The sequence below is a fragment of the Ictidomys tridecemlineatus genome, chromosome 3 (genome assembly GCF_052094955.1).
Source record: "Ictidomys tridecemlineatus isolate mIctTri1 chromosome 3, mIctTri1.hap1, whole genome shotgun sequence".
NCBI lineage: Eukaryota > Metazoa > Chordata > Mammalia > Rodentia > Sciuridae > Ictidomys > Ictidomys tridecemlineatus.
In genome coordinates, this window is record NC_135479.1 from 32962288 (window position 1) to 32985716 (window position 23429).

At 37.0% G+C, this 23429-nt stretch overlaps 1 protein-coding gene across 8 annotated transcripts in view; it reads right to left on the minus strand.

The window, feature by feature from the left end:
* Ska2 (spindle and kinetochore associated complex subunit 2) overlaps positions 1-23429 on the minus strand; it is a 41587-nt gene that overhangs the window by 15250 nt on the left and 2908 nt on the right. For 2 of the 8 annotated variants that reach the window (XM_013356997.4, XM_078042337.1), the window contains exons 2-3: positions 20949-21072; positions 9353-9439 (exon numbers count right to left, since the gene is read on the minus strand). In XM_013356997.4, the coding sequence (XP_013212451.1) occupies positions 9353-9439; positions 20949-20960 (99 nt within the window). In that variant the 5' untranslated portion in view covers positions 20961-21072. Of the gene's footprint in view, positions 1-4221; positions 4292-9352; positions 9440-14481; positions 14600-20948; positions 21073-23429 lie in introns of those variants that run through there. The other 6 variants (XM_005321565.5, XM_078042334.1, XM_078042333.1 and 3 more) reach the window with 5 other exon arrangements.

Below are 23429 nucleotides of genomic sequence, written 5' to 3' on the forward strand. Positions count from 1 at the left end.
TGAACACTAATAAAGCTTCATCTATAGGGTGGACATGCACAATCTTTGGAAAAATAAGTCATGTTAATGATGCAAATTGAATAATTTTATCACGAGAGTAATGACTATCTATCTGGCCAGGAAAATCAGCAAAAGCTATCTGCCATAAGCTAGAAGTTTGCAAAAGCCAATTATTCTGTTGAACAGAAAATGGAATAATTATGATATCAGGCTCAGATCCAATTAATTGTAAAATCCTTGTTCTATCTTTAATGACTAACTGAGCAATAGAGTCATGAAAAGGAATCAATGTTTTTTGAGGGGAGTGGGCTAAATAAATCCACTCAATAACTCCCAATCTTTGCCATATGGCTCCTGTTGGGGTATGCTCAGTTGGAAATATTAATAAATTCACTACTTCTTTAGGATCAACTCTAGTTAAAGTTGTGCATTTTTAATTGCATTTTCAACCCTTTTTAAAGTTGCTCTAGCCCCTAAGGTCAGCTGACATGGAAAGGTTGGAGAAGGATTTCCTTGTATTATCTGAAATAAAGGACTTAATTCAGAAGTAGTTAGTTTTAAGGATGGCCTCAGCCAATTAATGTCTCCTAATAGTTTGTGAAAATCATTAAGGGTATGTAACTCCTTAACTCTTATCTGAAGATATTGAGGATGGATTGTACGTCCTTGAATTATCTGACCTAAATATTGAAAGGGAGGCATCTTTTGTATTTTTTGAGAAGCAATGCATAAACCCATTGCTGTTAAGTGAAGCCTCTAACTGAGTAAAAATTTCTGAAAGTACCTCTGGATTAGCATGAGCCAATAATATATCATCCATAAAATGAATAATATACGCATCAGGAAAGCTATTTCTTATGGGAGCTGTCGCCTGATCAACATATTTCTGGCATAAGGTAGGACTGTTACGCATTCCCTGGGGGAGTACTTGCCAGCAATATCTTTTAACAGGTTCCTTAAAATTAATTGCTGGGACAGTGAAGGCAAATTTTTCACAATCTCCAGGATGTAACCTTATAGAGAAAAAACAATCTTTTAAATCTATTACCATCAAGCTATAGTTTAAAGGGATGGCTGTGGGAGAAGGAAGTCCTGGCTGTAATGATCCTATAGGCTGAATTGCATGATTTATTGCCCTTAAATCCTGTAGCAACCTCCAATTTCCTCACTTTTTCTTAATAACAAAAATAGGTGTGTTCCAAGGGCTGTGTGTTGGTTCTATATGACCAGCCTGAAGTTGTTCCTCAACTAACCTATGGATTATTTTAAGTTTTTCCCCTGAGATGGGCCACTGAGAAATCTATATAGGCTCCTCTGTGAGCCAGGTAATTTTTTCAGCTGTCTTTAGGATCGGGGAAACACTCAGGGCCCCTAGTAAAAATTTTGGTTTTGAGCATTTACTAATCTTTGCCGTGGAGACTGGTTTGTAAGCAGATACTCTCCCTGAAAGGTTTCCTTATCATCTCCAGGAAAAAAAGCCCTGATTAACTTCCTCAATTGATCGTATATAATTTGAAATTACTAATAACAATCTCATTTTTGCTAAAATATCCCTTCCCCATAGGTATGCTGGTAAAGACTCTAACACATAAGGTTTAAAAACTCCCCTGTTCCCATCAGAATCTTCCCAACGGAGATAATTTGCACTTTGAGCAGGCGGTGAAATTTGTCCAATTCCCTCTATGTTAGCTGGTGCTACATGTAAGGGCCAATTCCTAGGCCAGAATCTACTAGAAAAGACAGAAATATCAGCACCTGTGTCGAGCATTCCTTTGAAATTTTCATGATTAATTTTAAGTTCCAATAAAGGGCGCTCTTGTCACACTAACTGAGACCAGTACACTCTGTCTGGCAGTTTAGAAACTGAATTTACTTGCGGGTGTTCATCCAAATCACAGGGCAATAAAATCAATTGGGCAAATGCATCCTTTGGAGTAAGCCTTAGGGCATAACTGGACCTCACAGCAACATTTAATTGTCCTTTAAAATTTGAATCTATCACTCCAGGTATTACCTCAATGGCTCCTTTTAAATTATTATATCCCAAAATTAAACCTATACTATTTTTAGGAAGCAGCCTGAAAATCCCAGTAGGGATTTGTTTTGGCCCTGATTCAGGATTCAATGCAATTGTCGTTGAGGGTTGTAAGGAAACTGTCTGTGATTTATGTTCCAGTAGAAATAGTGGGCCATCCTGCTCGGCGCCAGTGACATCACACTGTGCAACCCCTCCTCCAATTTTGCTCAGGCCGGGGAGCCGCCTATCGGAAGTTTTTTGTTCTCACTCTGAGAAGGCGGGCTGATGCGCCATCCTGATCTGCCACATGGGGATGAGTCTTGCAATATCTATTATCAACAGCAGATGGAGCCCTGAACTTAAAATTACGACTTTCGACTTTCTCGAGTACGACTTTCTCGAGAAAAATGGCCGTCCCTACCACAGAGATAACATCTCCCACGGGGTTTTCGTACCAATTCCTGTGGTTGTAGGATTTGCTTTACGGCGGAGGCTAACGTTACTGTCTGCAAATGTGTGGAATCAACCTCAGAACACAAGCAGATAAACTCAGAAACTGTTCCCTTTTTCCAATGGGGTCTGAGAATACCCTGACAATATTTATTCAAATTTTCAAATGCCAATTGCTTAACAATAAACTCACAAGCTCCTGGGTCTCCAATAGACCAATTTGCTGTCTGGTACAACCGAGCTACAAAATCCGAATACAGCTCAATGGCACCTTGTTTGACTCTGGTAAGAACTAAATTGGACTGCTCCTTGGAAATTATTTATTTCCAGGCATGTTTAGCACAGTCAGTTATCTGGTCACAAATTGCAAATTCATAATTTAACTGTCTTTCCAAATCAGCAAATTCACACGTTCCTAAAGACATTTCTACTGGGGTCTGCAAATTCTGTCTTCTATTCTTTTCTTCGTGTTCAGTACAAAAATCAGCCCAGTAAGACCACCAAAGTAAAGTCTCCGCCACTCAAACAAGATCTGGCTAATGAAACCCAATCACTCGGTGGAAGTGGTTGTGAGGCTATGGTATCAATCAAATTTTGTACAAAAGGTGAATTCAGACCATAAGTCTCACATGCACTCTTCAATTCCTTAATAGTCTTAAATGGAATTATAGCATGAACTCGAACCCTTTGGTCCTGGTCATTAAACTGCTCAAAAACTGGGAAAAGTTGAAAATGGCTAACGTCCTCTCCCGCCTCCTACGCTTTCTTAATGCCTCGCTAGAACGGGGTAAGAAAAGTCATTGTTAATTCAGAGTACCTGTTAAATTTTGTCCTTTTAGCAGACAATGGCCAAATTCTAATAGCCTGGGTAGGCGGTGTTAAACGCAGTCTGTTAAAATTTCCCCATAAGTTCTGAATTTCAATGTCTGATTCCTCTTCCTCAGACTACGACTCGTGGGAAGAATCTCCGCCACCACCATTTTGAAATTGGGCTCCTAAGCCACGTGGTGAAGAAGGTCTCTGTACCTCTCTAGGAATTTCTTCCGGATTTTCCTCTCCAGGAGGATTGTCTCTCTCTTCTGGAGGACTCTCTATGACCCTGACTTCTAGGATCTTCCTCCAAGCTACCCAGATCTTGTTCCTGCAATTTTAAGGTCACATTTCTAACTTTCAGTTTAGCCCCAAGAGCTTTCGGTTTCAAAAGGCTCAAGGGAAAAGAAATTAACTTAGCCTCAGGTGGATTTTCCATTTGAATAGACTTAATAGCTCTCTGAATGCCTTTCAATACATCTTCAGGGGGCCACAAGCTATGGTCCAAGTAGTCAAAAAGACAAATTTCTAAGGCCGTCCAAGTTTTCTGAATATTCTCAATGCCTCCAGTTAATTCATTAGAAAGGCAAATTTTTATAATTTCCTCCCTAATTTCTCCCAAGTATGTAAATTGGGCGAATCTTGGTCACAAAACAAGGGCAAAATTCACCTACAATCTTTAAGAATTGTAATAACTGAGTCTTTTTTATCTGTTTTCCTTTCTGATTAATTATGGTTTCTAAAATAGTCAAATTCATGTCCTTATCAGTACAAGTTGAATTTCCCATTTTAAATAATTTAACATCTCCTCCCTTCAGTACCTCCAGGTTCTTTTGTGACCCAAAATTGTCACCAATTCCTTTATCTTTATAGCATGCTCCCACTCAATCTAGTTAATCTAAAATGCTGGGCTGGGGATGTGGCTCAAGCGGTAGTGCGCTCACCTGGCATGCATGCAGCCCATGTTCAATCCTCAGCACCACATACAAACAAATATGATGTGTCCGCTGAAAGCTAAAAAATAAATATTAAAATTCTCTCTCTCTCTCTCTTTAAAAAAAATAAAATAAAATAAAAATAAATAAAATGCTCTCTCTTGAGCGCCAATTCAGCCGCGTGACCAGCATGCTAGCTTCATACTAGAGGTTCGAAGCATAGAAGTTAACTAGTGAGATCAAAATAAACACACATAAACTCAAATTATCTTTTTCCTTGACCAGGTCTCAGATGGTTCTCCCCTCTGGCTCCTGCCTTGAGCCACCTGGTGGGGCAGCAAGGTTTACACAGACTAGCAGGAGAGAGAGAGGCAGGGCATGCCAGAGAGTGGCCTTTTATTGGGGAAAAAGAAATTCAGGGGAAAATTCCATCTCATGAAGGTCGAGGGGGATAGCATTCCAAGGTCAATGGTCAGTCATACCCCCACACGGATGGGCTCTCGCACCTAGAAAGGGTGGGGATTAGTTCTGACACAGCTTAGCCAGAAAGCCTCACACCCAATCAGGGAGGTGCCCAATCACGTTCGAGAATGGCTTCCCACAAAAACCACACTAAGAATTCATCTCACTTCAATCAGAATGGCAGCTATTATAAATACAAACAACAATAAGTGTTGGTGAGGATGTGGGGGAAAAGGTACACTCTTACACTGCTTGTGGGACTGCAAATTGGTACAGCCAATGTGGAAATCAGTATGGAGATTTCTTGGAAAATTGGGAATGGAACCACCATTTGACCCAGCTATCCCTCTCCTTGGTCTATACTAACAGGACTTAAAAACAGCATACTATAGGAACACAACCAAATCAATGTTTATAGCAGCACAATTCACAATAGCTAAAATGTGTAACCAACCTAGATGCCCTTCAATAGATGAATGGATAGGTGTTGGGGCTGAAGCTCAGTGGTAGAGCACCCGCCTTACACATGTGAGGCACTGGGTTCAATCCTCAACACCACATAAAAATATTGTGTCCAAATACAACTAAAAATATATTTTAAAAAAATAGATGAATGGATTAAAAATGTGGCATATATACACAACAGAATATTACTCAGCAATAAACGAGAATAAAATCATGGCATTTACAGGCAAATGGATGGAGTTACAGAAGATAATGCTAACTGAAGTTAGCCAATCCTAAAAACCCAAATGCCAAATGTTTTCTCTGGTATAAGGAAGCTGATTCATAGTGAAGTAGGGAGAGTGATCATAGGAGGAATTGACAAACTCTAGATAGGGCAGAAGGGTTGGAGGGGAAGGGAGGAGGCATGGGGTTAGAAATAATGGGGGATTGTGATGGTCATTATTATCCAAAGTACATGTATGAAGACACAAATTGGTGTGAATATACTTTGTATACAGCCAGAGATATGAAAAACTGTGTTCTATATGTGTAATAAGAATTGTAGGGCTGGGGTTGTGGCTCAGCGGTAGAGCACTTGCCTAGCACATGCGAGGCCCTGGGTTTGATCCTCAGCACCACATGAAAATAGATAAATAAAATAAAGGTATTGAATCTGTAAAGTCCTGGCGATACGTCGGAGAGGGAGACCACCCAAGAGACTGACTCCATGCAATTGGCAAAAGGGGATATTTATTGGGGATCCATTCAAGCGCGCTGGGGCTCCGTGCCCACTCAAGAAGGGAGAGCAGCCCAGAGCCCAGAGCAGAGTTCAAGCGGAGCTTAAGTACACTTTTCGGAGAGGGTAGGGGGCTTTGCATACATCAGAACAAATCATCATGAGGCGCGGGAAAATTGAACAACAACCCTGAATCAGGATTAGTGCATACATTGGCGGGAATAATCAGGGCAGGAGTGATTGGTGCTCCTAGGTGGGGTACACATTCAAACTGATTGGTTTGGACCCTGAATATCTACGTGATAAACTGCACAGGGTCTTGAATGCTTACGTGAGGAGTTGCACAGGACCCCAGTCCATAAATCACTAAATGGCCAGTAGGGCCTTGTCCTAACTGCCTCAGGAATTTAACCCATGCTTTGCAGTTTTAGAAGCAGGTTTACAAGCCTGGTCCTTTACACTTTAACTCAGGCTCTGCGGCTTAGAATCAGCTTGGAAATTTTACCTTTACAAATCCAACTACAACTAAACACTAAATATTAAAAAAAAAATGTAATGCATTCTGCTGTCACATATAAATTTAAAAATTAATTTAAAAATATCAGCTGGGTGCAGTGGTACATGTCTATAATCCCAGCGACTGGGGAGGCTGAGGCAGAGGGATTTCCAGTTCAAGGCCAGCCTTGGTAACTTAGTGAGACCCTGTCTCAAAATAAAAAATAAAAAGGACAGGGGATGTTGTTCAGTGGTCAAATGGTCAAGCTTATAGAAGAGCACGTAACTCAGTTATAGACCATATGCTTAGCATGCACCAGACCACAGGTTCAATCTCCAGTACCAAAAAATAGTTGAGTTTAGTATACAGAATATAATTTTCCAGTCCTATTCGCTTTACTTAAATTCATTTCTGGCCTATATTCTTAAAATGAACTCTTGGGGCCCAGTGTGATGGCACACACCTAACTCCAGTTCTAGAACACCCCTGGGTTCAATCGCTAGTACCCAAAAAAATATTAAAAAAAAAAATATTCTTGCTGGTTGTATGGCATATATCTGTAATCCAAGTGGCTAGGGAGGCTGAGGCCAGCCCCAGCAACTTAGCAAGGACCTTAGCAACTCAGCAAGATCCTATCTCTAAATAAAATACAAAAAAGGGCTGGGGATATGGCTCAGTGGTTAAGCAACCTTGGGTTCAATCTCCAGTACCAAAAAAAAAAAGAAAAGAAAGAAAGGATCCCATCAAGTGACAGAATAATTAATGAAGAAATCTAAACAATAAAATAAAATTGTCCAGAATAAATAAAATATTCCCAAAGTTCTAAGAGATGGGAGAGGGTACAACAAAACAATGATATTAAAATTAAGAGAAAATAATCTTGCTGGGTGCAGTTACATATGCCTGTAATCCTAGCTCCCTGAGAAGCTGAGGCAGAAGGATTGCAAATTCAAGTACAGCCTGGACAATGTAGCTAGACCCTGTCTCAATATTAAATAAAAAATATAAAGTAACTGAATGAGTGAGCACCTCATCTGGGTTCAATTCCTACTAGTTCAATTAAAAAAAAAAAAAAATCTCCAATCTACCAAACGACTCATCAGAAAAGGAGGCTGAATTAGTCATGTGCTCATAGAAAAAATGAAGCAAGTTATGAAAAAAGAATAAGCAGCCAAGCATAGTGGTCCTCACCTATAATCTCAGCTACTTGGGAGGCTGAGGTGAGAGGCCAGCCTGGGCAGTTTAGTGAGACCCTATCTCAAAGTAAAAAATAAAAAGAGCTGGAGATATTTGTAGCTCTGTGTTTAAGCCCTAGTATCACAAATGAATAAATAAATAAAACAAAAGGAAAAGCAGGAATGTATTCAACAGGGTTTAGACAGAAGTGATATTTAGAATCATAACATAAATTTTGAATATTGATTTATCCACAAATTATGAAGATTACAATAAATATGTAATATTGTAGTAGTATTTCATCTTCATCATCTATACCAAGAATTACTGTTAATATAGAATTCTGAAATTCCATGAAGAGTAAAACCTGAACATGCATGAAATTCTCCCAATTTTGTATAAAAACTCACTTTAGTTCATACTTCTACCCAATCAAAAAAAGTTTGGTTTTTTTTTTTTTCAGCTGGGCGCAGTGGTGCATGCTTGTAATCCCAGCAATTGGGGAAGCTGAGGCAGGAGGATTGCGAGTTCAAAGCCAGCCTCCGCAATGCCAAGGCACTAAGCAACTCAGTGAGACCCTGTCTCTAAATAAAATACAAAAAAGGGCTGGGGATGTGGCCCAGTGGTCGAATGCCCCTGAGTTCAATCCCTGGTACCAAAAAAATTTTTTTAGTTCTCGGCGGACACAACATCTTTGTTGGTATGTGGTGCTGAGAATCGAACCTGGGTCGCACGCATGCCAGGCGAGCGCGCTACCGCTTGAGCCACATGCCCAGCCCCCAAAAAAATTTTTTTAAAAGAAGTTTTTTTTGTTGTTGTTGTTGTTGTTTTTAATGTATGGAATTCTTTTAAAAACTTGCAAAATATGCTATTGCAAAATATGCTATTTCAAAGAAGTACTAAAAATATTAATGTTAACAAACAATGCTTGAAGATTACTTGCTTTTATCCCATGAACATGAACATTTATAGCTATGATTTTAGGGTATAAAAATAGTCAGAGGAGAGAGAGGGTGTGGTGGTGCACGCAGTAATCCCAGGGGATAGGAAGGCTGAAACAGGTGGATTGAAAGTTCAAAGCCAGCCCCAGCAACAGTGACAGCCTATCTCTAAATAAAATACAAGGGCTAGGGATATGGCTCAGTGGTTGAGTGCCTCAGAGTTCAATCACTGGTACCAAAAAAAAAAAACTTTATAGTCAGATGTTTAAGTATGTGCCTATAGTCCCAAACACTCAGGAGGCTAAAGCAGCAGGATCATTTAAGCCCAGGAATTCAAGACCAACCTGGGCAACATAATGAGACTCTCATCTCAAATATAAATTTAAAAAATAAATAAAATAATAAATAAACAGCTAATATCTCTGATCAATTGAACCTTAGAAAAGATAAATATATAATTGTACCCAAAAATCACTGCTCATATTTCAATATTTAATAGCAAATTTAATAGTATATCATGATCATCCTCAGAGACTATCAAGACTTCCAGGATTTCTATCCTTAAAATTATTGAAGACCCACTGTCCTAGTGGTAGCTATATTGTCTCTTGAAATTTTTGAGGCTTCCATAACTGGCTCATTAGTATCTCTGAATTCAATCATTCTTTTGTAAAAGTTAGAAAAAAATAAGAAAAGTAGCTACAAACTTCACTAATTACTGGTATAATCTCTCTATTATGATGTGACCAAGCTTCTATCACAAGACTTTAAGACTATAAACTTAGTAATATAATAATTATAATATGTTACTTTGAGAAACATTATCAGAAAATCTTTTTACAAAATATTCAGTTAAAAAGGTTTAGTTCTTTCATAGATTACCTGGCCTGCTGAATCAGGATGATTTCTCTTGATTTCATATTCCAGCCTATACTGAATGTAATCCAGATCAGAGTCAGCTTTCTGGAACTAGAAATTAGCACAGATCATTATTTTGTAAACCAAAAGACATATTAGTAAATATGATACTTCTTTTTTCTTTTCTCATCACATTTTTAAATATTTTAATAATATGTAATAAACATTCATTTTCAATGGTTAATTTTTTGCCCATCATGCTCCAGGCTCTAGGTTTGATCATCACCCAGCAGTATCCAAAAAAAAAAAAAGGAACAAAGTATGGAAATAAAAAGTATATAAAACATCCATTATCTAGCCAGCTGCAGTGGCAGACCTATAATCCCAGCAACTCCAGAGGTTAAGTCAGGAGAATCACAAGTTCAAGGCCAAACTCAACTTAGTGATACCCCTCCCTTTTTGTTGTTGTTGTTTTGGTTTGTTTTTTTTTTTTTTTTTGTACAACAGATTGAATCCAGGGGGCACTTACCTACTGAGCCACATCTGCAGAGCCCTATTTTATTTTTTACTTTGAGACAGGGTCTCACTAAATTGCTTAGGGTCTTGCAAAGTTGCTGAGGATGGCCTTAAACTTGAGATCCTAGAATTACAGGCATGTGCCATTGTACCTGGCAAGGTCTTGTCATAAAAAGTAAAAAACGGTTGGAGATGTAGCTCAGTGGTAAAGTGCCCCTGGGTTTAATCCTCAGTATTCCTTCCCCAAACCCTTTATTCATAATAACCTGTTCGCTATTAAAAATTTTTTTAAAAGTGGCTTGGGAGGCTGAGGCAGAAGAATTGAAATTCCAAAATCAGCTTGAACAATTTTAAATGACCCTAAGCAACTTAGTGAGAGCCTGTTTCAAAATAAAATATAAAAGTGCTGGGGATTTGGCTCAGTTGTTAAGCTCCCCTAGGTTCAATCCTCAGTACCAAAACAAATTTTTTTTTTTTTTTATCTAGAACTATGTGTGTGTGTTATTGAGGATCAAACACAGGCTTTCACACATGCTAGGCAAGAGATAAACTACTGAGCTATACCTACAGCCCTTCTAGAAATTTATTTTATTTTTTCCATTACTGGGGCTTAAATCCATGGCCTCACAAATGCTAGGCAAGAGCTCTGCCACTGACCTATATTCCCAGCCCTTTGTTTTAAAATTTTACTCTGTTTGCCAGCCATAGTGATGCACACCTGTAATTCCAGCAACTAAGGAGGCTGAGACATGAGGATAGGAAGTTCAAAGCCAGCCTCGGCACTTTAGTAAGGCCCTAAACAACTTAGCATAAAACATAAAGAGACTGGGGATGTGGCTAGTGGTTAAATACCCCTGGGTTCAATCTCTGGTACAAAAAACAAAGTAAAATGAAATAAAATTTTATTATGAGACAGGGTCTCACTAAATTTACCTGGCCTGGCCTGAAATTGGGATCCTAACCCTCCTTAGCAGGCCGGATTACAGATGTTTACCCCTATACCTTGATAAGAACTGCTTAATTCCCTCCATCCCTGCTGGGAACTGAATTTCAGAGAGCTCCCCCCCCCCTTTTTTTTTTTTGACAGGCTCTCCCTAAACTGCTGAGGCTGGCAATAAACTTGCAATCCCTGGAATCAGCCTCCCAAGTACTGGGATTACAGGCATGTGCCACCAAGTTCGGCCAATACTTAACACTTTGAAGTCACTACTCCATAAATCTTTCTTAGATTTAAATTAAGATACTAATAACTATTGTCATATATTAATCAAACAATGATCCAGTACTGCCTAGAGTCACTGACATTCTCATCAGTTATTGAGTATTTTTGTACCTCTGGCAGGAACTATGGTTAAGGTAAAACACAGAACAAATTTATATCAGGTGTAGTCACAGTTACCTTTATTACAAATAACCCATTAACAAAAGAGATACAGATGTGTACCACCAAAATTAGAGACCTTAAAGAGTCACAAAGTATTCAAGAAAAGATAACATTCTATATACAATAGTAGCAATACTATAGTAGCAATCTAAACAACCCCAATTTACTTAACTTGGGTATTAGTATATGCTCTGTAGTAAACCTCTAAGGGAGAAAAATGGAGACTACTGCCACAGACCATCATTAGTATAAAGGACTGAATTTGGGTGAAAATTTACATTTAAAAGTTCCAATACATATGGCTCAGTTGCACAGTGTGTGCTTAACATGTCTGAGGCCTTAGATTCAATTCCCAACACCCCCAACAAAAGAAGTCAATATTCAGAATACCAAGTAGTTACTGAAAATGATGATATACAAACAACAACTATCAGATATGGCCACTTTTTACTTTATATATTTCATAGCATTTGTAATAAAGTTATTACTTTTATAATCTTAAAAAAACATTAATTTCTTAAATGATAACAGACTGATTTGATACAGTACTATATTTATGAATTGTTAAATGCAAAAATAGCTATGAGAGGGCTGGGGCTATAAATCAGTGATAGAGTGCTTGCCTCACACGTGTGAGGCACTGGGTTCAATCCTCAGCACTACATAAAAATAAATAAAGGTATTGTGTCCATCTACAACTAAAAAAAAAATGTTAATATGGTATAACCTCTTTTTGTAAACTATGTATATGTGTATAAATAGAAAAGTTGGGAAGGATATATATCAGAGTATTAAAAGTAGTTTGTTTCTTTGTTTGTTTGTTTCTTGGTACTGAGGATTGAACCCAGGGGTGCTTAACCACTGAGCAACATCCCCAGCCCTTTTTATATTTCATTTAGAGGAAGGGTCTCTCTGAGTTGCTAAGTACCTCGATAAATTGCTGAGGTAGGTTTTGAACTCATGATCCTCCTGTCTCAGCCTCCCCAGCCGCAGGGATTACAAGTGTGTGCCACCGTGCCAAACGAAAAGTAATTTATTTTTAAATATAGTATAATTGATAAATTAAGTTTTTGAAATTCTGCATATTTTTAAAGGATCTTAAAAGTGTTGGCTTGAATTTGTCAGGGATAAAACCCACAGTCCTTAGAACTTACAGAAGGCAAAATGTAATTTCCTACAGCTTGGTCTCTCATTCCTAGCCCAAGCCTAAGAGACTGCATTCTACCTTCCCTGGAGTTAATTGTTAAACATTTACATGCAATCAACTGCTTTTCAAAGTTTTTTTTGTTGTTGTTGTTGAGGGGTATTGCTGGCCTACAACATTTGGGCTAAAGCAAGCCTCTTGCTTCAGCTTCCTAAACTGGGACTACAAACACAGTCACACCTAGTTTCAAAAAATTTTTTTTAAATTTTCCATCTCCCCCCTTTTTTTCTTTTTAAGATATAGATGGACACAATACCTTTATTTTATTTATTTATTTTTATGTGCTGCTGAGAATTGAACCCAGTGCCTCACACGTGCTAGGTAAATACAGTACCACTGAACTACAACCCCAGTCCTTCCATCCCTTTTAAGTAATCTGCCCATATTTCTATTTAGAAAATATTTCAGAGAACAAAGAATTTAAGTAGACTTTAAAATATAGAAAGCTCATGCAGGGTGCAATGATGCATTCCTATAATCCCAGTGATTCAGGAGGCTGAGGCAGGAGGATAGAAAGTTCAAAGCCAGCCTCAGGAATTTAGCAAGGTCCAAAGCAACTTGGTGAGACCTTATCTCCAAATAAAAAATAAAAAGGGCTAGGGATGTGGGGCTGGGGATGTGGCTCAAGTGGTAGCGCGCTCGCCTGGCATGAGTGCGGCCCGGGTTCGATCCTCAGCACCACATACCAACAAAGATGTTGTGTCCGCTGAGAACTAAAAAATAAATATTAAAAAAAATTTTTAAAAAAAGGGCTAGGGATGTGGTTCAGCCGTTAAGTAATCTTGAGTTCAATCCCTGGTACCAAGGGCGAGGAAAAGAAGCCTAATTTTTTTTTTTCTTTTAGAGAGAGAGAGAGAGAATTTTTTAATATTTATTTTTTTAGTTTTCGGCGGACACAACATCCCTGTTTGCATGTGGTGCTGAGGATAGAACCCAGGCCACACACATGCCAGGCGAGCGCTTGAGCCACATCCCCAGCCCAAGCCCAAATTTTTTAAAAAGAAATATGAACCAGCAATTCCACTTTCGGACATATATCCAAAAAAGAAAACAAGATCTTACAGAAATATTTATGTGCCCATTTTCATAGCAGCCTTATTCATAATAGCCAAAAGATAGAACCAAGCCAGGTGCACATCAAGGGATTAGTACATTTAAATATTGTCAAAATGGTAATTTTTGTTGTATTTTGCCATAATTAAAAAAAAAATTAAAGAGAGAAAAAAGCTTGAGAGTAAAATGTTATCCTCTGTGGGAAACTATATAGAATATTTTGTGATTACAAACAGGATAAGAATTTGCTTATTAGTGAAGTGGTCTGGGGGACAAAAAAGGAAAAAGGATTTCAATGCAATGTTGAGAGACAGAAAAACAATTTTAAGAACCCTCTGAGGGGCTGGGGTTGCAGCTTGATGGTAGAGTGCTTCCCTAGCACATGTGAGGCACTGGGTTAGATACTCAGCACATGAAAATAAATAAATAAAATAAAGGTATTGTGTCCATCTACAATTAAAAAAATTTTAAAAAATTTTAAAAAAAGAGCCTCTGATTTGAACCTTCCATTTTACAAGTGAGGAAATAGGCTAAGTGACTTGTTTGTAATTCAGTTCTTATTACTCTGTTTTTATGTAATTAAACCAGTTATACATGATTAAAGCCAATAAAAGCCATATAGAAGTAGAAAAACTATAAATCCTTAACTTGAATTAAAATTAATCTGCTCATGTTATAAAAAAATCAATTAAAAATTCTCTCTTGAAATAAATATTAAAAAATAAAAATCCCCTCTGAACAAAACCTGATAGTATGGCACAGAAAAATAAAATGAATTGAAGTATTTGGTAGAAGTTCTAGTCCTGGTATCTTCAGCCAGTAGTGTAGCCTTAAGTGAGTATTCATTTCTCTGGGCCTGTCTCTCTTATTACATGAAAGAATTATTTCAGGTGGCTTTCAACACTTCAATTCTATTATTTCCTTATAATTACAAATAAACATGATTAACTTGTCAAAATGCTAAAACTTAGTAAAGCCAGGTGCAGTGGCACATACCTGTAATCCCAGCAGCTCAGGAGGCTAAGGCAGAAGGATTGTGAGTTCAAAGCCATCCTCAGCAAACTGTGAGGTGCTAAGCAACTCAGTGAGACCCCTGTCTCTAAATAAAATACAAAATAGGACTGGGAATGTGGTTGAGTGCCCCCAAGTTCAATCCCCAGCCACACACACACACACACACACACACACACACACACACACACACACAAAAATAAACTTTAAAGATAAATGTTGCCTTCTTCCAATAAATTCTGACGTTTAAGCCTCAGATTTTAATGCTTACAGTGAACTCTACCTCCTGTTTTCTTCCTGTTTAAGATGATTTTTGGTTCAGTTTCAGCTACACAGTTTCTGCAGCTTGCCTCATTGTTCTTTCCAAATACCAAAACCCTATAAGCAATATTGCACTGCTCAGAGCTATTTACACAGCAGAGACAATATTGATAGGGTTCTAGGATCTGGTGATAAACAGAAAATTTTGGGGTTACATGGTAGGAAATTTATAGACCAATTATGATGATCCCTAAAATATTTCTAAGCTTCACTCACAGTCCTCCTCATTACTAAGTAAGCCTTGTAGAAGCCTTATAAAACAGTGAGGTTTCTGTATTTAATAACTTTTAGCTAATTAACTTTAGATACCGTTATTATTTTTAGGGGATTATATTTTTAAAGTAAAGCTAATGCTTGTGTTTAAGCCCAAGACATTTGTATTTCAGAAACAATTACAGTTTTCTTCAAAATCAGTAATAAAATAAATAAATAAATAAAGGCAAAGATTATGTATTGACCCTAAAGGTGATTTTAAAAAATATTTAATTTAGCTGGAAAAATCTATGGAAATCATTGTCAAAGCACCCCAAGAATAATTAATTTTCTTTCTGCAGACTAGACATCTTTGGAAATAAACTGGGGCCATAAAGGATAGTCCACACAAATAAGAAAAGAAATAGTTTAAGAAATAACTGTTTTAGAAAATACGCTACATATTTTTAAGCATATAAAATTGTTATCCTAGAGCCACGTGCAAGCCTACAATCCTAGCAGCTAGGGAGGCAGAGGCTGGAGGATCACAAGTTCAAAGCCAGCCTCAGCAGTTTAGCAAGGCGCTAAGCAACTGGTGAGACCCTGTCTCTAATAAAATACAAAACAGAGCTAGGGATGTGGCTCAGTGGTCAAATGCCCCTGAGCTCAATTCCCAGTACCCCCCCAAAAAAATATTGTTATCCTAGGTTTTAATATGACCAGTTTAAGACTTTAAGTAACTAACACAATGTATAACATACTACTCAACTATTTTCAGCAAAAAGAAAAGAATTGCAGTTCTCAGTTTAAAAATACTTGCTTTTACCTGGAGCAATGGCACATACCTGTAATCCCAACAACTTAGAAGGCTAAGGCAGAAGGATCAGCAATTCCGAGGCCAACCAACTTAATGAGGCCCTAAGCAACTTAGCAAGACCCTGCCTCAAAAAATAAAAAGGTCTGGGAATATAGATCAGTGGTATAGTGCCCCTAGGCTCAATCCCCAGTACCAAAAAATAAAAATACTTGCTTTTTAAAAACAAACCCACAGATTCCCAGTGCTCTGCCAAAAAAGGATCATGCTCTTAAAGTTTAAAAGACATCCATTTGTGAGAGATTTGTCCTAACAGTATCAAACCACAAGGAAATAAAGGAAGAAAAAAAAATTGTAGTCCTGCCCATTGTCTTCGGTTTAGAGAGAAAAGATATGTTCTGGATTCACCAAGTAGGCTTAGAAATGCATTTTTAATAGAAACGTTGCTCACTGCCCCCCATCTTTTCTTTCTTTTTTTAAAAAAAATATTTTATTTTTTAGCTGTAGATAGACACAATATCCTTATTTTATTTTTATGTAGTGCTGAGGATTGAACTCAGGGCCTGGCACAGGTTAAGCGAGCACTCTACAGCTGAGCCACAACCCCAGCCCAGCCCCCAACCTTTTCTGTATAGGGGATTGAACCCAGTGTATTCTGTCTGCTAAACAAGCACTCTACTGTTGAGCTACATCCCCAACACTTTTTTTTGAGACAGGTTCGTGCTCTGTTGCCCAGACTGGCCTTAAACTTGCAATCCTCCTGTCTCAATCTTCAGCGTCACTAGGATTATAGGTCACTTGTGTGACCTGATAGATAGAAACACTGTTTTGAGGAAGCATTCGGTATCTTAAACACTCCTTGAACTAGAGTGGCTATACCATTAATCAAAAATCTATTTTCTTATATGCTTTTCACTCGAATTCAGATTCAGAAACACCTTTATTTACTCTCATTTTACTTTGTTCAAGGCTCTGGTTTACCATTTTCTGTACTATATTATAATCTTTTGTTTGCATGGGATAATATCACCACTTGATTTCAAATTTCTTACTGACAAGATCCCTTTTTACTTTATACCACTGAGCTATGCTCCCAGGTTCTGTATTCCTAGATTTTAGGAATTGTGCATTAGACTGAACTGTATACCCAATTCAGTCTAATGCACAATGACAAAAAGGATGAAAGAACATTCATTTATTTGAAAAAACAAACAGTATAATCACCTTTTAAAAAATCAGTTTTAAGGGCTGGAGTTCTACCTCAGTGACGAAGCACTTGCCTAGCATGTGTGAGGCACTGGATTTGATTCTCAGCAAAGCATATAAATAAATAAATACAGGTCTATCAACAAATGAAAAAATATATTTTAAAAATCTGTTTTAAACCAAGTGTGGAAGCACATGCCTGTAATCCCAACAACACAGGAAGTTGAAGCAGGAGGACTACAAATCCAGGGGCAGTCTTAGCAATTTAATGAGGCTCTAAGCAACTTAGTGAGATCCTGTCTCAAAATTAAAAATTAAAAAGTGCTGAGATAAACAGCAACATGCACTAGCACCAGACTACAGACATGTTATATCAGGCAAAAGGCTGCCAAAGGGGAAAAAGTTTTATATTTTTCAGTTCTTCATCTCAAGGTTTTACTTAACTATTGTTAGTGTATATAAAGGCTAGTCTTTTCAATTGAAATAATCTACTTTTTTAAAGGATGTAGCTCAGTGGTAAAGCATCCAGTACCAAAAAATAAATAAAAATGAAAACCTGTTTTAAGGGTCCAGAGGTGTGGCTCAGCAGTAGATTGCTTGCCTTGCACATGTGAGGCCCTGGGTTTGATCCCTAGTTCCACAAAAAAAATTAAATTTAATTTAAAAATAAAAATAAACCTACCCTGTTTTAACTGGAATTTATTCCAAGTTCCCAACAAGTTAAGAGCCACCTATAACATCTACACAAACAAAATTGACTTTTGCCTTTTTCTATTAGAGTGTTTTGACTATTATCCACTTTCTTCCAACAGAACAAATGCATATCTAAACTTGTCTGAAATAGATAAACAGCAATATGCACTAGAACCAAGTTACAGACATGTTATATCAGGCAAAAGACAGCCAAAGGGGAAGAAGATGGGCAGAAATTTTATTTTTTTCAGTTCTTTGTCTCAAGGTTTTACTTAACTATTGCTAAGATATATAAAGGCTGTTTTTTTCAAATGAAGTAAGCTACTTCTTTAAAGCTTTCAGGATTTAATTTATTTGTTTACTTGTGCTATGAATACATACAGGGACAGATTTTTCACAATATACTGAATGAACCTGGTTTAGTAAAATAGATAAACGTACAGAAAATTGTAAAATACATTACAACATAGTCTTAACAGTCGTAAAAATGTGGTTTTCTTCTCTTTTTGCTTACCTTTCTTCTAATTTTACTATAAAAAATATGTAAACGTGTATAATAACTAAAGCAATTATATTTGGGGTAGATAGGGCCTCACTAAGTTGCTGAGGCTTCACTAAGATGCTGAGGCTGGCTTTGAACTCGAGATTCTCCTGCTCCAGCCTCTTGAGCCGCTAAAATTACACACCTGTGCCACCCTGCCCAGCCAAAAGCAATTTTTTTTTTAATGAAGTATAAGGCATTCTATACCAAGTCATTCTTCACTTAAAGATCATTGGGGTGTAAGCAGGGCTATCACTCAGTGAGAGAGCTTTTGCCTAGCATGTGCAAGTTCATGGGCTCAATCAGTAACGTTAGGGGAAAAAAAAGATCACTGGGGTTTTCCAAAGCCTATAAAATTAACTCCAATTTAGTATGATTCTTCCCAAGATGATATTAAAATTCTCTCTCGGAGCTGGAGAGGTGGCTCAGTGGTAGAGTGCTCACCTAGCATGCATGAGGCACTGGGTTCCATCCTGGGCACCACATTAAAAAAAAAAAACTAATGAATCCACCTAAAACTAAAGATACATATATAAATAAATAAATAGATAGATAGATAGATAGATAAAAATTTTCTCTTTCTCCACTAAAGCTTCACACATCACACCTCAGTCACACTAATTTTACTGTCTCAAATATGTCAGCCTGTTTATTTTTTGTTTGTTTTTCATTTTAGTTTGGTTTCATCATGGGAACTGAACCCAGGGGGACTTTACCACCAAGCTATGTTCCCAGCACTTTTAAATTTTTTATTTTGAGAGAGGGTTTCACTAAATTGTTTAAGGATCTTGTTATAGCTGAAGCTGGCTTTGAACTTGATATCCTCCTGCCTCATTCTCCCATGTTGCTGGGATTATAGGTATGTAGCACAGCCCCAGCCCAAGGTGGTTTTATAAAACACTAATCTCTAATAGTTTCTGACAGGCAGTATATTCTCAAATATTATGTTGTTGTTACACAGAATATTTTAAAACACATAATATATTGTGTAATATATGTGTATATATAAAATGCTCATAACTCATGATAATCTCATATTCAGTGTATAAAGTTAGAATATATGCCAAATATGACAAATAGCTACATTCCTAAATTGCAGAATCCAGTTGAAACTGTGCACACACTTGAAACAACAATGTAGTTTTTTGTTTGTTTTGTTTTTATGCTGGAGAATGAACCAAAAGGAAAGAGAAGCTTTACCACTGAGCACATTCCCAACCCTTTTTACTTTTTGTCATTTTGAGATAGGGTCTTGCTAGTAAATTGCTGAGGCTATTCTTGAACTTGAAATCCTCCTGTCTCAACCTCCCAAACAACTTGGATAACAGGAGTGTGCGCCACCACACCCAGCTAGAAAGACTTATTTTGACTCAGTTTCAGAGGCTTCAGTGAACGGTCACTTGGGCCTATTGCTTTGGGCCTGTGGCAGCAGAGTATAACAGGGTGGAAGCACAAGGCAAAGGAGGCCTGTTCACCTCCTGGTGGCTAGGAAGCAAAGAGAGAGGGAGGAGGGGTCCAAATTTTCCTTTCAAATGCAATCCCCCCAATGACCTAACTTCTTCCAAATAGGTTTTACCACTAAAAGGTTCCACCACACCTCCCAATAGCACCACATGCTGGGGACCAAGTTGTTTCCACATGAGCCTTTAGGGGATATTTCAGATCCAAACTACTGCAAACTACAAATCCCTGTTAACCACTGGCAATTTTATCTATCTGTATATATTTTTCTGGTGAGACAGAGCTCCTCTAAGAATCCTCAGCTTAAAGAAGAGAATATATATTAAAAACTAGGCTCTAAAAGAAATCAGAAACCTTAGCAAAAATTGAGATTGTTTCCATTATTTATAAAATAAGAACAAAAATACTGAACTCAAAGAAGCCAGGGTTAACTTATTCAAACTAAAAATGTTATATATTAAGATAAATTAGAAGTATAATCTTTTTTTATATATGGTGCTAGGAACTGAACTCAGAACCTCCAGCATGCTAGGCCAGCCAGCATTCTACCACTGAGCCTTTTGTGAGACAGGATCTAGCTAAGTTGCCAGGACTGGCCTAGAACTTTAAATTCACCTCACTCAGCTTCCAGAGGAGCTGGGATTACAGGTGTAATCACTCTCAGTTCCCAATTCACATTAAATGAGCTCATAACATATGGCCTTTCCTACTCTATTTCTAAAATTGAAGACGTATTCACACCAAAATATAATTTTAAGGCAGGAAAAAAATCTTTCCCTCCTTTCAATGATAAATTTTTATCCAAAACCTTCATAATTATACAGGTTCTGAACAGAAACCTCAATGATACCTTAAAGAAATGTAATGTAAAAAGCAAACACCACAAGATAAAAATGTATGAATTGGACTTCATCAAAAAATTTTAAAGGAGGGGCTGGGGCTGTAGCTCTGAGGCAGAGCGCTTGCTTAGCATGTGTGAGGCACTGAGTTTGATCCTTAGCACCACATAAAAATAAACAAATACAATAAGGTCATGCTGTCCATCTACAACTACAAAAAAAATTTTTTTGATTTTTAAACGAGAAGGCAATTAATAGACTTGAAAGAAAAATGACTCTTCTGATGAAATAAAAAAGCAACACAATTTGAAAAAAGGCAAGATTTTAAGATACTTCACTAAACAAGATATACCAATTATAAATAAACCCATGAAAAGATACTAACCAGCAATCCCATTCCTCAGTATTTATACAAAAGAAATGAATACATGCCCCAAAACTTGTATACTTCAATGCTCATGGCCATTTCATTCATAACAGTCAAAACATGGAGACCGAAAGTCCAAAATCTGAAGAACAGATAAACAATTTGTCATATTCTGTACAATGGAATACTACTCAGTAATAAAAATGGTTTAGCCACTAATAATTAACAATGACAGGGATAAATCTCAAAAACATTACAGTAGGTTACAAGAAGCCAAACACAAAAGGCTATATATTGTATAATTCCATTTGTATGAAATTCTAGAAAAGCTATAGGTCAATGGTTGCCAGGGAGTTTGCTAGGAAGAGGCTAACTACAAAGGGGCACAAAGAAACCTTTTTTAAGGTGATGGAAATCTATATCCTGGCTATGCTGTTCATTACATGACTGTATCCATTTGCCAAACTCATGAAATTATACACTTAAAATTGGTGAGTTTTATTCTATGTAAATTGTATCTCAATAAAATTCACTATAAACAGTGATGAATTCACAGTTTTTATCTCATCAACACAAAAATGAACTTTAATTTAAGCATTTTTAAATTTTAAATCTAAGCATTTCCTACATAATACAAAATCAACATTAAGACCTGAGGCAAGTTACCACAGTAAATATACAGCAGAGATTGTTTTCTTCTCTTACTAATTAGTGATAAAACGCAATTAAACAAAAACTAAGATTTGTCCAAACCTACTCAAATCTATTAAAGAAAGAAGCAAATTACAAAGTACACTCATTTAGACAAGCCATAACAAGTTTAGATATAAGAAGTGTTTTCTCAATGTGTTTCATTATGCAGTGTAGTAGTGAGTTTTTAATATTAGGTAAAAAGTTTTTATCAAATTATGATTGTCTAAAAAGATATACTTCTTGTTTATAATAATTATACAGTTTTTAGCAACAAAGTTTGTAGTCAATTATTTACAAATACTCAAGAAAGAAGTAAGGCAAGAATGAAAATTCTGACGAGCACTCTGCTTTCAGATGCTTTGACAATACTATTGCACTGCTAGCTGTCAAATACAGTAGTGCAATAAAGTCAGAGCATTCGTAAGCAGTAATAAGTAGGAAAGGAACATAAACGAATCTTGAGTTGAAGCTTCAGTATGAAAAGAATTTGAAGTTGGATTGCCACTTTGGTCAGAAGACATCAAAACATAAAGACATTTATATCAATGTGATATTGGTTTTTGATGACTAATCAACCATTAACATTCGAATAGAAACATGCAGAGATGTAAAGGAATTTTTAAAATATCTTGAGTCTTGGTAGTAATTAACAAGTATATTAGTAATACCTCAAAATTGGTATTAACAAAACCAATTAGAAGTACTAAGTCACAGTTGTGATAAAGTTTCCTGGTCTCTGATGAGATAGTTTGTTGGTTAGCTCCTTTTCCAAAGCAAAATGACTGATTGGTTACCTGCCATATAAAACAAGCCCTTTGAATAAGAATGTTACAGAAAATAAACGAAAAATAATAAATGTGTAAAATCTCTATATACCCAATCTATTACTCTGGATTCTAAACTATAACACAAAACACACACACACAAACTATAACACAAAACACACACACACACACACACACACAAAGCATTTTATAAGGCATGACAGTGCGTGCCTGTAATTCCAGTGACTCCCGGACGCTGAGACAGGAAGATCACAAATTTGAGGCCAGCCTCAGGGAAACCCTATCTCAAAAATAAAAAGGACTGGGGATGTACTCAGTGTTGTAAAGTGCCCCTGGGTTCAATCCTCAGTACCAAAAATAAAAGTACTTATCATTATAGCTTTTTATTTCAAGAGTTTACTGAGGACTATGATAACAAAGAAAGACACTGCCAGATAATCAATGTGAGCTAAACATGACAATATTATCTCAACCTAATTGAATTTTATGGAAGGAGGTTTTAAATATAAACCTTAAATATAAAAGGAAAGCATATTCATTTCTTGTTAACTTTAAAATATCAAAATGAAAATAATGGAGAAAGAGGCCTGAGATGTAAACAATAAATTTCCTTAAAAAAGAAATGTAAACTTAGAAATAGAAATCATAGTTGGGCATGGTTGCACATGCCTAATCCCTGCTACTCAGGAAGAGAAGGCAGAAGGATCCAAATTTCAGGCCAGCCTGGACAATTTAGCAACATCCCGTCCCAAAAAAATAACAAGGCAGGTATATGTCACTTCTTAGTGGTAGAAAGGACCTAGCTTCAATCCCTAGGGCCTCTGGGGGTTTGTGAGGATTAGTAAGAGTATCATAGTATCACATTACACTTTTGTGTACAATCACTAGTAGAACCACAAAAGGAGGGCCTTCCACAAATATCATTCAATCAATAAGTAAAGGGAAAATAGTTAGAGAACACGGATTACCCTACAATGAGGTTATTCCTCCTTTAGTAATGTTGACTGATGGAAAAATAATT